Raw genomic sequence first — 14,401 nt, forward strand, 5'->3', positions numbered from 1 at the left:
GCCTGATAAAAGTTTTTCTTAAGATCATACAAAAATTTGGCAACCACTACGATGGATGATTGCTTGTTTTTCAAGTCTAGTGTTAAATTTGAAACTTAATGATACCTAGTAAAAAGTAAAAGAATAAACTAACTCAACGATGTTAAATTAGTCTCTCGAATCTCAGATATCTTGTTCTTGATGTTGTGAATTTGATTCAACCACATATTCAAATTTCAAAATAATAAATAAATATATTCGCTAATCTCAAGAACGAAAATGAAAGAGCAAAAACGAGGCCAATGTAGGGCTAGTCTACTTGGTAAAATCACATACCTCTTATAGCCGGTAGGGGAGAACAAAAACCCAATCATAACCTAAAAACAAACTACTAACTAGAAAAGCTAACCGGAAGTAACACAACATAACAAAACTGACATATGGATAAGTGAATACGTTTGTATTTTTCCAAATTTTTTACATCCAAAATCAAGCTTGAAACCGACATATTTCAACTTTAAAATTTCATATTTGAGCTAGGAACCATAACCGAACAAATTATACACATGAATTCACCCAACGAACGATCATATTGATATCATTAACAAATTATACTTGCAAATTAAGCATATAAGTTATTGATACATAACTTGAAAAGAAAATATGAAACATGAATTTGATCAACGTTGACAACGAGTAATGGTACTGCAACCGCGTTGGTAAGGGTTAGCTTGTCCACCCGATTGACAGTTATAGTAGGACGCACCTCTTTGCGAACACGGGACATTGCTCCCTTGCAAGGCTCCGTAGCTTATGTAATTAGACGTGGCTAGTATACGCCTGGTGCTTTCGGATTCCATCTCTACCTCTCCATCGGCCATACACTCGCCTATAGATCCTCGGCATCCGCCTTGTGTTGACATCCAGCTAAACTCGTCTACATCACTAGCGGCTGTGGCCGGTAACGTGAATATGAAGGCGGAGATCATTAGAAGCAGAAGAAAAAGATTGGTAGACATTGGCATTGTTGGTTTTTGCTTTGGTTGAAAATAATAATATGCAAGACAAATAGAGCGTTGCAGGCCTTATTTAAATACTTGCCATCACTAGGCAATATTATTATTATTATTATTGTGACAAATGGTTTTCTTTGAATCTCTTCCCAACTACTAACGCGCCTTTCATCATATTTTTAAATCTACACTATTGTCCACTACGAGACGAGACGCTATTTTACACATCGTTGATACCGCTAGGCCACATGAACTTTTATACTTCATGTAACTAGAGGTGTGCACGCTTTGGTTCGATTACTAGCTTCAATCAAATTAACCAGTCGGTTTTTGGTTTATTTGGTTCACATTATGGTTTTCAGGTCGGTTATGTTAATTTCGGTTAATAACAAAAACCAAATTTATGCTAAAATTATTGCTTAGAAATATATGAAATGGATACATAAATACAATAAATGAAGGTGTAAACACATGAAATGAAAATATAAATACATTAAATGGTGGCACGAAACATAAAGGAATGAAATTGAGGTATACAATATTAGAAATATATAAAAATGTGAATGCTTCGGTTCGGTTAACCGAGGGTAAAAAAATGACCGATAACTAATATTTGATTATTTCGGTTCGGTTACACCAGTTTTTGGTTCTGTTAACGATTAACGCACCCATCCTTTTAAAAGAAGTAACTAGACTACCACTATACCATAAGGTAATGGTGTACCAAAAGATATTTAATAAAACTTTAGAAAAATGTTGATGACGGACTGATGGTTGCATTTAACCTCATTTATTATTTCCATTTAGTAATCTGATCATATTTAAAACCAATTGATAATTTAGTTAGCCATTTAAAGATTTTGACATTTATTATATACTTAAATGTCAAGAATGAATTGGTGTAACAGAGAAGCTCTCCCCCTTGTACACATTTATTACCACTTGTTATTGTGGTCACATTTTGCAGATGGAGCCTATTTTCAATCAATCAAGTTACTAAAAGATATCGTAATATAAATCAAACAAAATATATATTAATTTGAAGCCGTGCGGTATTGTGAACAAAAGCATCTTTGTTCAGATATTCCTGTTAAATCTGAAATAAATAACAACTTGTTATTAACAAGGCATTAGGCACAAGGAAACAACAAAAACATGTTTTATTTCCAAGTTTAACCTTAGAATATACCAATTGTTACAAACATATCTAATCTATGCTCAAACATGACATTTATATAATTTTGTATTCTATATGTGGCGACTTGTACCTCTTTGATAGCATTACCAAACTAAAAGATATTTACGAGGCCCTTGTATATGCATGTGGCCAAATTGTCTGGATTTATTCAGTCCAACAGGGTTCGGAACAAAAGTTTAAATGCGTCTAAAAAAAGTAACAAAAAATAATAATGTGTAGAATGGTCTCTCTTTTGTGTTAGCAGATAATGATGGAGAATGCGAGGTACCAACAACCATCGGGTTTGTTGTCTTAATCTTAACTTTCCAAGGGTGTCTGTCTATATATTTTACTTGGATAAAAGCTACACGCTTTCATATGATTATTTATTTAAGCAATCAAAGGACCACTGTTATTATTCAATGGAAGTCTAATGCTTCCATATCAAGTGGGGTTCATGACATTTTCTAAACCTAACATAGGAAAATGATGTAACGTGCTTAGACCATTTCTTTCATGTCTGTGACATTTCCTTTTGGAAAAGGAAAACGGGTTGTGGTTTCATACATCCCTATTATGCGTTATACACCCTTGTGTGTGTATGATAAAAACAAAAGTTTCTTTTACAAAAAAAGTTGTATTGTGAATTTTGTTATATGAAAAGTGTAGAGTTAATTTCAATTTGAGTCTCTAAAGGTTTAATAAGAATGACTAGTTGAGTGACTAACCTGTTTTTCTCATTCATGTAAGTCCCGCCCTTCAAACAATTTTTTTTTTTTTTTTTTTTATAAAATAGCCGTTCAAAAAAAAAACAAAAAAAACAAAACGAAAGTAAGGTGTTAGGTAAGTGGAAACCGGTGAAAATTGTAAAAAGAAAGTGGTACCTAATTCCCAGAACTAGTCTATTATGTTCGTCGCATGCATATCTTTCTCCTTTTACTAATTAAAACTACCAACACATATATATGTTATTATTACTTATATTATAAACTATGTGGCAGTTGGGATATGAAGATCCATAACTTAGGAAGAAAACAAAATTACAAACTGACAACACAAGAATCTTGGTCAAAGTCAACTCATCCTTGTGAAACAACAAATTAGTGACAAACCTTTGAATGATGCAAATCCATGAGGCACGCAGCATGGTAATAACATAAAATGTACCATGGTAATAATTTTGCAAGAAAATATAACCATCATTTTTGTATAATGCAACCTTGACGGCTGTTATTATAAAATCATGTTAGTTGCACCCGAAACACATGTACTATTGTACGTGGTAAACATTGTATTACACCCATCCCTGATCCCATGTCAATGAAAACTTGGCCAAGACTCTGATCATAAATTCTAACGGTGCCAAGATGTTGGTTATGGCTTTTCCTTTTCAATGGGTAAAGGTTCAAGCCCCATCTTTATAAAAAAAATTTTGTTAATTTGCCGTTAAAAAACAACTATTGAAGTGTTCAATAGTGTTGACTGTTGATTGTAGAGGGGTTGGTGGCCCAAATTAGTTTAATATGTAGAGATGAACAAACGGGCCTGTACACAAAACCAGTCTGGCAAATGGCAATTGCTCCTCAAAGCCTAAAGTACTATTTGGGCCTAAATACTTTGTTTTTGTTTGCCCATGACCCAAAGCCAGTTCATAGATCTAATCCAAACAAATCTGAAACCCGAAAGCCCAGTCCAACGTTACCTAGTCCCGACTCTATCTTTTTACGAAAAAGGTGATGACATATTCATCCGATCCCATCTAATAAAAAAATCAAATGTTCAATGACACGTGTCATCTTCATATTCATGCTCATCATTTATTTTCTATATATTTTTTTTTGCTTATTAAGCACACATCATTTTATTTTCAAAATAAAATACTAACCATACTAATAAAAGCATTTTTTCAAGTATTCATTAGTTTTGAAAGCTAATTATCTAATTTTTGTTTTCAATCATACTAGTAACTGACGTTCATGTTACATTAAAATGTAATAAATTTCCCACTCATAGAAGTACATAAACATATCAAAATATTTCAGTATCATCAAATTTTAAACGGTGATTATTAATTCTAACGGAAAACCAGATGATGAAGTTGAATTCATTAAAAAAAAATACTCATAAAAATTTTCCATTCATAAATTTAAATGGTGATGCGTATCAACATTTTGATGAATTCACTATAACACCTTTGATAATATGATCGACATGTTTTAGTGATTTACAAGAACAATAAGTAAATATGAAATATAACAAATCCTTTTTACCTAACACTATTTGATTTTACCAATATTGGATCCACACGCCCCTTAATATAAGGCAGGTCTGATGAGTTCACGCTACAAGCTTTGGTCGGTTCAAATGTTCTCACACACACATAAAGAACACACATCATACAAATGTGATGCGACAAACCACATACGTGACATGTGTCGACACAAGTTCATGAACATGCTAATGCGAGGTGCGGGGTGATGCATATATACAGTTTTTACTTTCATTCACCTCCATTATTGCCGCCCACAAGAACAGGATCAATAGACAAGATACAATTTTTTATGTACTAGAAAGCATTCTGGCCAATTATTGTTTGTTGTTGAATTGTGGTGTTTTCCATGTGGGACAAATCTTTGAACATATATCAGTTGTTAGCTTTTGAGTTAAGTGCTTTACCAGTCAGATTCTATTCTCGAGACTTCTTTCCTTAAGTTCACCCCACACCACTAAATCAAGAAAATGTGGAACCAACAACCCCTTACACCACAACCACCCAATGGATACCATAAACACTTATTTTTGTAATTTTTTTGTTAAGTAAAAGGTAAAAAAAGTTACTTCAAATTATGTTAATGTAAGTTCTATAACATTTGATCTAAACGGTCAATAAGAAGGGCCAAATGGCCTCAAAGATTAAATGAAACGGTGGTTTGAAGTTACTTCTTATCTAAACCTTGTGACATCCCGACCTTAAACCATTTTCAACTGTCATGCATAGCGTGCTTTAACTGTCAATATGAGCTCTTATTGTTAACTTTTAGTTAAGTTTTTTGTAATGTAAGACTTTTTACTATAATTCTGTTGTGATCGATAAAAACGAAATCATATTTATAGTATAAACCGCGTAAATCCATCATACGTCATGTTCTTGATTTTTGGGTGTGACTAATTATACGCGCTTTCATATTATGTGCAATGCACATATAGGTTTGCTTTTGGTGTCACACCCTAAAAGAAAAAAATAAAAGCAGTTGAAGAGAGTGTGTTGTTAATAGTTATCATGCATGCATTGTCCTTAAAGCTAACGAACAGGATTCTTTTACTGAAAGTGTACACTTTCTTTCATAAGCTTCAACTGTTTTTTGAGTTGGAAAGTGGGTTAATGAGGTCATCAAGAAAAGGAGATTGAGAAACATGAATATGATTCCGAGGTTGACATGTGTGTGGATTTGGATATTTGTAGAATACTATGAAGAAAATGGAGGACATCATGATTTGTGTTCGGCACGCGAAGCTTTTTTTGTTTTTTGTTTTGTTTTTTTTTTCAAACAATGTAGCGCATTATAAGTTAGCTTTCTATTGCACTAGCACCAAGCTCCTATGCAAGGCAATACTTTTGTACTTGTAGTTTTTTTTCATGATGGTTCACTAGTCACAACACAAGATATATATATATGGATATTACTTTTAGAAAAGAACTACAAAGGGTGGTGGTAATTCTATAAATATGCAAGGGAAAATGGTTTTATACTTCTCTTGGTGCAATTAGTGGGATCTATATATAAGATACCTATAGGGCTAGGAAGAAGAAAATTAAAAGACAAACTCTTAACACATACATTCACATATGTGTTTTAACTTCTAAGTACAATGATGCAAAGATGTTAACCGTATTCAACGCCACTTTTTCCATGTGAATTGAAGTAAGCTTGAACTTACAAATTAGGCTCTCTAATACTGTTCATAAACTTACAACCATTTATCAAACATGAGACTTGAATTCTCACAATTTTGAAAGGAACACCTTTACTCCATTAACACCTTAGTACCACACCATGGTACCACTAGGCCAAATTCTCGCCAAATTCTCTTTGGTATGGATATTATTCTACTAAATCTAATATTGAAACATCTTGCGCAATGAAAGAATTTGTTAAAAAGGTGCTACCGAGCACTCTTCATACGGTTAATACAAATTAACAACAATAAAAAAGATACACAAACATACAACTTATGTGTGTGGTGTGCGTTGTCACATCAATAGCTTATAACACATTATATGTATCCGAATGATTTTTAAGAACATCTACTCATATAACATGTATTATGATTAGTCACTATAACACTTTGTATAACCCTTATACGAACAACTAATATATATATATATATATATATATATATATATATATATATATATATATATATGATGTGTCAAGGATGTCTGATTAGTATGTATTTTTGTACTTTTATGAGGACAAATCTAATATTAAAAAACAAAGTTTGTTTTGATATGTTGATAGTTTGTTTATAAAAAGATGGAACAATCAATAAACGGTTGACTATATGTTGCACTAACTAATGCTTGTGTACTAGACATACGGAAATCACTCAACTTAGATCGAAGTCATGACACATTTTGCAAAGCAATACTTGTTGTCTTGGCAAACATGGCACTATGTGTATATGTGTGTGTGACGTAGGATAAGACTCAAAAGAAAACATATATATGCGGCGAGCACCAACCGGTCTCTAACAAAGATCTTAGAGTGTGACGTACACATGCATGTTGGATGGACGAGGTAGCTAGATCGAGCATCTATGAACAGTCTGTGGTGGACATGATTTATTCTTTTTCAACAGTACGAAGGTCTTCGATTATTTCATATCACATCACCAAAAGAGAGAGAGATTTTATATTAATTCCTTGTTGTTGAATCATTTAAAGGAACCACTATAACATTCATGGCCAATTGACGCCCATCAGAATATATAATAATCAAGTTTTATTATGTCTACCAAATTTCTTATCGTTATTTAAATACAATTCTTAGACTAAATACATGATATCCAAGCGAGATAGACGGATTAACATGATGAGCGGACATATAATTCAGAAAGGTCTTGACGAGCTGGATCCAAAATATTCCATCAATTAGGGTTCTGGTTTCACCACTAGAGACAATCTTTAAATTTTAGCAATTTTTTTATTCTTTTCTTTCTAGCGTAAAGCGCGACGTTAATCACTTATTGACATAATTTACGTGTTTATTAATTAATTTAGTTCAATATGATTTTGTTATTCAGAAAAGTTAGCTACACCTGTCAAATTTAGAAAATCTAGGTCCTTATGTACGTAATGTATTATTGATTTAGTTTTATATCAACTTCATTTGCGATGTTTTATCTGTTTTGATTCCGCGTTGCGTGAATGTATAGAACTTGAATTAGATGTATAATAGATATATAATACATCATCTAATTTTATTATTCCTAGCTACTCACTTTATGTCAATGATCTTTTGATGCTTTCATGTGTTTATTTAGCAAAGATAGTTAGATAGGAGAATATATGCGCAAAGATGTGGTGTACGTAAGCATGCAAATATATATCTGAAGGATAGATAGATAGATAGATAGACATATTATACCAACTATCCTTATCTTTCCTCTCAAATTTGACTATTTAGTATTAACTTTATTAAAACTAACAGGATATGTGTTATGGATATAGATCTCATATATCTTCTATATATATATATACAAGATTATTTAATAAATCTACTGACCATTATAATCAAACATATGCTATATACTTTTATACATTTTTTCAAATAATATGTTTGGATATACCATTGTAAAAGTTTATGATAATAGTTGTGTAAAGCCGATCGAATCATTTGGGTATGAAACGAATATAGTTGAACAAGTCAACAAACTACACTATACTTGAACAAACACTGTACCATTTCATGTAGATTATTAAAAACAAAATTTATCAAAAAAAGGAAATAAATTGTTCTAATATATCTATTGGAGGCGTGTAAGTAAACATTTTCTAGAAAACCACTTGCAAGTTGCAAACTAAACTACTATGAACACAGATTTGCTAGAAGTTAAACAAACCTTAGTAACCATTTTACATGGATTATATAAAATAATTTACTGAAAAATGGAAATAAGTTGTTCCAATAGATGATATTAAATGCGTGCAAGTAAACATTCTCTAGATAACCTCTTTACTAACTTACATGTTTTTGAGCAATATTCCAAAACATGCGTACTTGATGTAACTTGTAAACAATTAACTGATTAAGGAAGTGGTTAAAATGTGTGACACGTGTCACCTATTCAATGGTTTGTTTAGCTCAAAGACTAAGATAAAAACTTTTTGTAAAATGACTATTTTATATTTTTTTATATTAGTGCTTTCATTTTTATCCGAAACCTATCTAAAGTCCTCCAAACCCAAGTTAGAGAATACATGAAAACCAGAACTCAACAAACCCAAACCTTAAATGGGTCGGCTATTGGGTCAATTTTTCCCAACAAAAAACCCGAAAAAACCCAAAACCCGAATATATTACCCCAAAAATTAATTTATTGTCTACTTTTTTTATAGATTTGTTTTGTTTTAGAGCATTTAATATTTGGAATAAGTTTTAAGACTTTTGAACATTATCATATCATAGATATTTTTTTAGCAAGGTGTTTGACGATATTTTGTTTAAAAAATATTTTATTTTATTTTATTTTACATCTAAACTTGGAAACCGAACAAGCCGAACTCAATCAGCCCAAACGTTAAACTTGTCGGTTGTCGGGTCACTTTTTCCTAGCCAAAAACCCGACCAACCTGACCTGGAAAACCCAAAACCCGACAAACACCACTAGCCATTTGGATGATTTTCCCATACAAAACTTGTAGTCATAGACATTGAAATTGGAACACAGAGCATCCCACATCAAACCAATCAGAATGGATAAGAAAGATTTTTTGTCTACATATAATTAGAAGAGAACCTCAAGTACACCTGGTGTATACATCCATCATATTCATATTTACTTTATTGTACGTACCAAACAAAGAATATCAAACCATTAGCATACTCAAAACACCTCTATATATACACCACCTTAACCCTCATTGTTGCATCTACTTCAACCCAGCCATAACTACTACTTACAACCTTAACCTCATTGTCTACTAATGGACGGAAAGAAACTCGAATACAAAGGCGCTGAGGCTTTGAAGGAGATTCAAAGGCTAACTACAGAAGCCGATAAAGTGCAACAAGATCTGCTGAAAGAAATCTTGACAAGAAACAAAAGGACCGAATACTTGCAGAAGTACATGACGGAGGATGATGTGCCCGAGTTTAAGAAGAAGGTACCGGTTATCACTTATAAAGACATCTATCCTTATATCCAGAGGATAGCTAATGGTGAAGACTCCTCTCTGATTTCGGGTCACACTATAGTCGAGATGTTATGCAGGTATGTACAGTTACAATGACTCTTCATTACTATTAGTCTATTACTATAATTATTGTTGTTATTCTTATTATTTGTTTTGTGTTGCAGCTCCGGTACGTCTGGTGGAGAGCCGAAGCTAATGCCAACTATTGCAGAGGATCTTGACCGTCGAATTTTCGTCTATAATATGATCATGCCAATAATAAACCAGTTAAGTGCTCTCCTTCAGTTTAAACCATAATCACACCTATATATATGTGGTCCAAAAGGATAATGTTCCCAACCAAATATACTTTTTTTGGTTTCAGTCATTTACTAAAATAACTGTATTATCATTCATGACAGGTATGTGACAGGACTTGATGAAGGTAAGGCCATGCTTCTATGCTTTGTGAAGGCGGAGATGTCAACTCCTAGCGGTTTACCAGCCCGTGCAGTCCTCACCAGCTTTTACAAAAGCAAGCATTTTAAGGCCCGTTCACGTAACGGTTACAATGATGAAACGAGCCCTGATGAAGCCATTCTGTGTGATGACAGCAACCAAAGCATGTACTGCCAGCTTTTGTCTGGGTTAATTCACCGCCAGCAAGTCCTACGGCTTGGAGCCGTATTTGCATCAGCTTTTTTACGTGCAATCACCTTCCTCGAGCGTAACTGGGTTCATCTGTGCAAAGATATCCGTACAGGCAAACTGAGCCCGATGATTACCGACTCGGGCTGCCGGTTAGCCATGTCATCCATACTCAAATCAGCTGACCCGCGCCTAGCGGATGAGATTGAGAGTATTTGCAGCCGTCGGTCATGGGAAGGGATAGTGTGTAATTTATGGCCTCAGGCTAAATTTATTGAGGCGGTGGTTACAGGATCTATGTCACAGTACATACCGGCTCTTAAGTACTATAGTATGGACAAGCTACCACTGGTGAGCGGAATGTATGCCTCTTCAGAGTGTTATTTTGGGGTCAACTTAAATCCGCTATGCGATCCTGCAAATGTCTCATATACCCTCTTACCAAACATGGGTTACTTTGAATTCATACCCATTAGTAAAGATGAGACATTTGGTAGTGATGATGAAGAGATCTCTTTGAATAAGCTTGTTGATCTGGTGCATGTTAAAATTGGTTGCTATTATGAATTGGTTGTCACAACATTTTCTGGTAAGTTTATCTAATCATAACATCTACAGATTGGCCATAAAATAATAGGTAAATAATTATGGTTGAAATTATTTATACCCATTCTGTAAGGTAAAAAAAAAATCAATCATGAGGAGATATTATGTTCTATAAATATACAAGTCTTCACTGATAAACTCACTAAAAATAGTTATTTTGGGGTCAATTCAGGACTAAACCGATATCGTATTGGAGACGTGCTCCAAGTGACTGGATTTCATAACCATGCCCCACAGTTCCGGTTCATCTGCAGGAGGAACGTCATACTAAGCATTGACAACGACAACACTAGCGAAGAAGATCTGCATAAGAGTGTAATGGCAGCAAAAAGGCTATTAGACCCCTACAATGCTCTACTTGTGGAATACACTAGCTATGCCGACACGTCATCGGTGCCAGGTCACTATGTCATATACTGGGAGATCAAACATTGCACATCCTCAGTCCTGGATAGCGTCATCTCTCCACTCGGCCCTCAAGTACTTCAAGATTGCTGTGTTGCAATAGAAGAAGAGCTAGATTATACTTACAGGCGATGTCGCACCAAGGACAAGTCAATCGGACCACTTGAGATTCGTGTTGTGAAGACTGGCACTTTTGAGTTATTGATGGATTTGTTTATCAAAGGGGGTGCATCTATTAACCAGTATAAGACTCCAAGGTGCATTAAGTCAGATGCTGCACTGAAACTGCTCAAGTCTAATGTGAAGGCTTGCGTCTTCAGCCCGAGAGATCCGACATGGTTTCCTAAATGAAGTTAGTTATTTAATAATAAATAAGTTCTCTCTCTAGCAGCTAGGGAATGCAATGGGCAAGCTATGACACTTCACCCAGTTTTGTCTAAGCTAATAATAATCATTAGGGAAATCATATCTATTTTGGATCATGTACTAACGTTCCTAGAGATCTATGCGCAGTAACAGTCTATTAAAACTTTGCACCTGATTACTAATTAGTCGTATTAATAATATATCATTAGGAAAATCATACGGTCTGTTTCAGCTAACCGAACCCAATAATCGGTAGTCGGTCAAGCCAGTCCAAATCTGCCAAATCATCGAACCGGTCAAAATTTGTCAATCGTATTAATACAATATTTTTTGAAGTAGCATAAAAAATAAATGCATGGTTTTATGAATAGCATTAACAAGCGTGCAGATCTTAAATAAAACATCAATACATTGCTATAGAAATTATCATTGTAACAAGGTCAAACATGAACATAAATATTTTGATTGAAAACAAGATGGTTTTAAAATATACCCATTCTCAAACGTCACATCTTGTAGCTAGCTGTAGAATCATAAGCGCGCAATTAACTTCTTGCATCCAAGAACACCAGAAACTATTGATATAATAGCCACTATCACACCTTGTCTAGAGACCCAAAATTCTGTCCATGTCAATGGCTTGGTAACTTGAGCTAATACCTTATTGAAATTTTCATTTAACTCTTCTAAAGATCCGTTATTATCAATCACTATGTCTGCTTTTGATCTTTTTAAATCCAAAGGCATTTGGGCGTTTATCCTGTTTTGAGCATCTTTTGCGGATGTTCGGTCTCGGGTCATAAGGCGGTTGAGTTGTGTTTCGGGATCAACCCACACAACAATGGTCGGACGTGTCCAACGGTCCATTTTGGCCTCGAATAGCAAAGGGACATCCAGAACGATGATTCTACAACCCTTCAACCACAATTTTAAAACTTCCCAAAATATGCCATATGAAATGTATGGAGCAAGAAGCCTGCAAAAAAGTTAAGAATTTATAGTGATTAAACTTAAGACTAACTTTTACATGAAACTAGTGAAATGAGAAAGATGACGAGTAATATTAAAAAAGTAATTTTTCGTTGGTGTACCTATTAAGAAGCTGGCGTTTAGAAGGGTCGCCAAAGACAATCTGGCCCAATTTTGTCCTATCGACTTCCCCATTTTCCAGCAATATGTCATCTCCAAAAGCTGCTACAACCTTCTTCCAACCACCAGTACCTTTCTTCAATACATCCTATAAGGTGAACCAACAGAATGAATTATCATCAAAGAGTAAATAATAAGCCTTAAATCATCCAAATATCCGTATCAATCCCTTAAATGAATTGTTTACACATCAAAACAATATCTTTATTATTGTTAAGGTTTATGCAAGCAATTCATACTTTCGGGCTTTGTTGTTGAAAAATATCAAAAAGCAATCATAAATAACTAGGGGTGAGGTTGTATTGTTCGACAATGATATTATACAATGCATTCTATTGTATAGATATAAGAGTGAAAGCAAAGTCGAAAGGTAGTGTGTGTGAAAGAAACAGAAAACAGAAATGTATTGTTACCCGGGCAACGAGATCTGCGTCAACAACGGGAAAGCCATTAGCTTTAAAGAGATTGGAAACAGTACTCTTTCCTGTTGCTATTCCACCTGTCAATCCTATTATCCTCATTTTGTCCCAAAACTCAAACTGAATTTTGTTGCTGCAAGAAATGCCAATAATAATAATAATGAGAGGTGTGGTTAATAGCAACTAAACTACCTACTAATAACCAACCAATAATAGTAACACCCTTCTTCCTACAAAACACGCAACATGTGTGAACATGCAAAATGGAAATAAAAGTAACAAAGTTGTTTAGTAAATGAGGTGAGCATTCATTCATTCTGATTATGCATAGAATAGAAATAGAAGTAGTTCATGGATTTAATTATTATTATTGTATATATTTAGGAGTGGCAAATGCATAACATAGCATCGTTGTTTGTGAGAAGTTTACTTACAAGTTGAATGAAATGCCTAATATTTCAATATCAAATGCAGATTAACTAACTAACTAACTAATAAAGGAGCGTCTTGCTTCGGACTTGGAACTCTACAATGACGTTGTCGAAACCTTGCGCTTGCTTAAGAACTGGTTATGCGGGGAGTGCATGGCCCTGCATGCCTTGAATAGGCCTTGTCTGCACGGAAAAGAAGTTGTTAAATGCACCCCACGTGCAGGAGGCGACTTTGATTTTATTGTGGGGATCCCTCAACCCCGCGATTCGCAGGTGGAACTTGGGAGTGGTCAGTCTGAGACGTTTGTGGTAGATGTCGCTCTCCTTGAGCGCGTCCTCACCATTCCTATTGTCATTGTCAAGAGTATCCCGCCCGCGTGTCGCATGGCTTTTGCCCAGGCTTTGTCAGGGGGGCTCCGTAAAGTGGTGGATGCCCCGAGGTCTATTGAGGCTTGGGTTAAACTTTTGTTGTTGCCTCGTTGCACGTTACGTGTTGTCAAACCGGCTACTAGGCAAGAACGAAGGTCCGGTAACAGGAAATCGCTTCAATGTAGCTTTATTATGCGGGCTTTGGCTGTTTGGAAAGATGGGGCAGGTTTAGAAGAGTTGGTGCTACCGCTCCTTGAACTTCCAGTGATGTGGGATTGCCAACATAAAGAAGAGGGAGGGGGCAATATCAAGCAGTGCCTCCGGAAGGTAGCGGACGACCATTACACAGCGGTGATCAAAGTCCTGTGTTCATCCGGGGTCGCGCCTGCCGGGGGGGATACTTTGAGAGCATTGATTGATAAACATCCTGTGGTGGACCCCCC

At 35.0% G+C, this 14,401-nt stretch overlaps 3 protein-coding genes across 3 annotated transcripts; 1 reads left to right on the forward strand and 2 right to left on the reverse strand.

The window, feature by feature from the left end:
• Positions 1 to 659: 659 nt before the first annotated feature.
• On the reverse strand, positions 660 to 1,004 carry LOC143583853 (rapid alkalinization factor-like). Its single transcript, XM_077066050.1, has one exon. The coding sequence runs from the start codon at positions 1,002 to 1,004 to the stop codon at positions 660 to 662; it is 345 nt and encodes a 114-aa protein (XP_076922165.1).
• An 8,095-nt stretch (positions 1,005 to 9,099) lies between these two features.
• On the forward strand, positions 9,100 to 11,781 carry LOC143583856 (putative indole-3-acetic acid-amido synthetase GH3.9). The gene is made up of 4 exons (XM_077066054.1): positions 9,100 to 9,663; positions 9,751 to 9,852; positions 9,988 to 10,802; positions 10,992 to 11,781. The coding sequence occupies exons 1-4, from the start codon at positions 9,377 to 9,379 to the stop codon at positions 11,573 to 11,575; spliced, it is 1,788 nt and encodes a 595-aa protein (XP_076922169.1). The 5' UTR covers positions 9,100 to 9,376; the 3' UTR covers positions 11,576 to 11,781.
• A 186-nt stretch (positions 11,782 to 11,967) lies between these two features.
• Positions 11,968 to 13,269, reverse strand: LOC143583857 (dephospho-CoA kinase-like). The gene is made up of 3 exons (XM_077066055.1): positions 13,153 to 13,269; positions 12,682 to 12,827; positions 11,968 to 12,566 (listed from the first exon to the last, which is right to left on the reverse strand). Exons 1-3 carry the CDS (start codon positions 13,258 to 13,260, stop codon positions 12,122 to 12,124), a joined length of 699 nt encoding a protein of 232 aa, XP_076922170.1. The 5' UTR covers positions 13,261 to 13,269; the 3' UTR covers positions 11,968 to 12,121.
• Between the last annotated feature and the right edge of the window lie 1,132 nt (positions 13,270 to 14,401).

This window comes from Bidens hawaiensis, unplaced genomic scaffold (assembly GCF_021521415.1).
Source record: "Bidens hawaiensis isolate Kalapana, Puna unplaced genomic scaffold, B.hawaiensis_p1.1 tig00032616_1, whole genome shotgun sequence".
NCBI lineage: Eukaryota > Viridiplantae > Streptophyta > Magnoliopsida > Asterales > Asteraceae > Bidens > Bidens hawaiensis.

Bases quoted from the DNA above. Each gene is read 5' to 3' on its own strand.
- LOC143583857 (XM_077066055.1), bottom strand. From the start codon at position 13,260: ATGAGGATAATAGGATTGACAGGTGGAATAGCAACAGGAAAGAGTACT. The intron at 12,828-13,152 runs GTAACAATACAT...TTCACCTTATAG, and splicing joins ACGCAGATCTCGTTGCCCGG to GATGTATTGAAGAAAGGTAC. The intron at 12,567-12,681 runs GTACACCAACGA...ACTTTTTTGCAG, and splicing joins AAACGCCAGCTTCTTAATAG to GCTTCTTGCTCCATACATTT.
- LOC143583853 (XM_077066050.1), bottom strand. From the start codon at position 1,004: ATGCCAATGTCTACCAATCTTTTTCTTCTGCTTCTAATGATCTCCGCC.
- LOC143583856 (XM_077066054.1), top strand. From the start codon at position 9,377: ATGGACGGAAAGAAACTCGAATACAAAGGCGCTGAGGCTTTGAAGGAG. The intron at 9,664-9,750 runs GTATGTACAGTT...TTTGTGTTGCAG, and splicing joins ATAGTCGAGATGTTATGCAG to CTCCGGTACGTCTGGTGGAG. The intron at 10,803-10,991 runs GTAAGTTTATCT...GGGTCAATTCAG, and splicing joins GGTTGTCACAACATTTTCTG to GACTAAACCGATATCGTATT.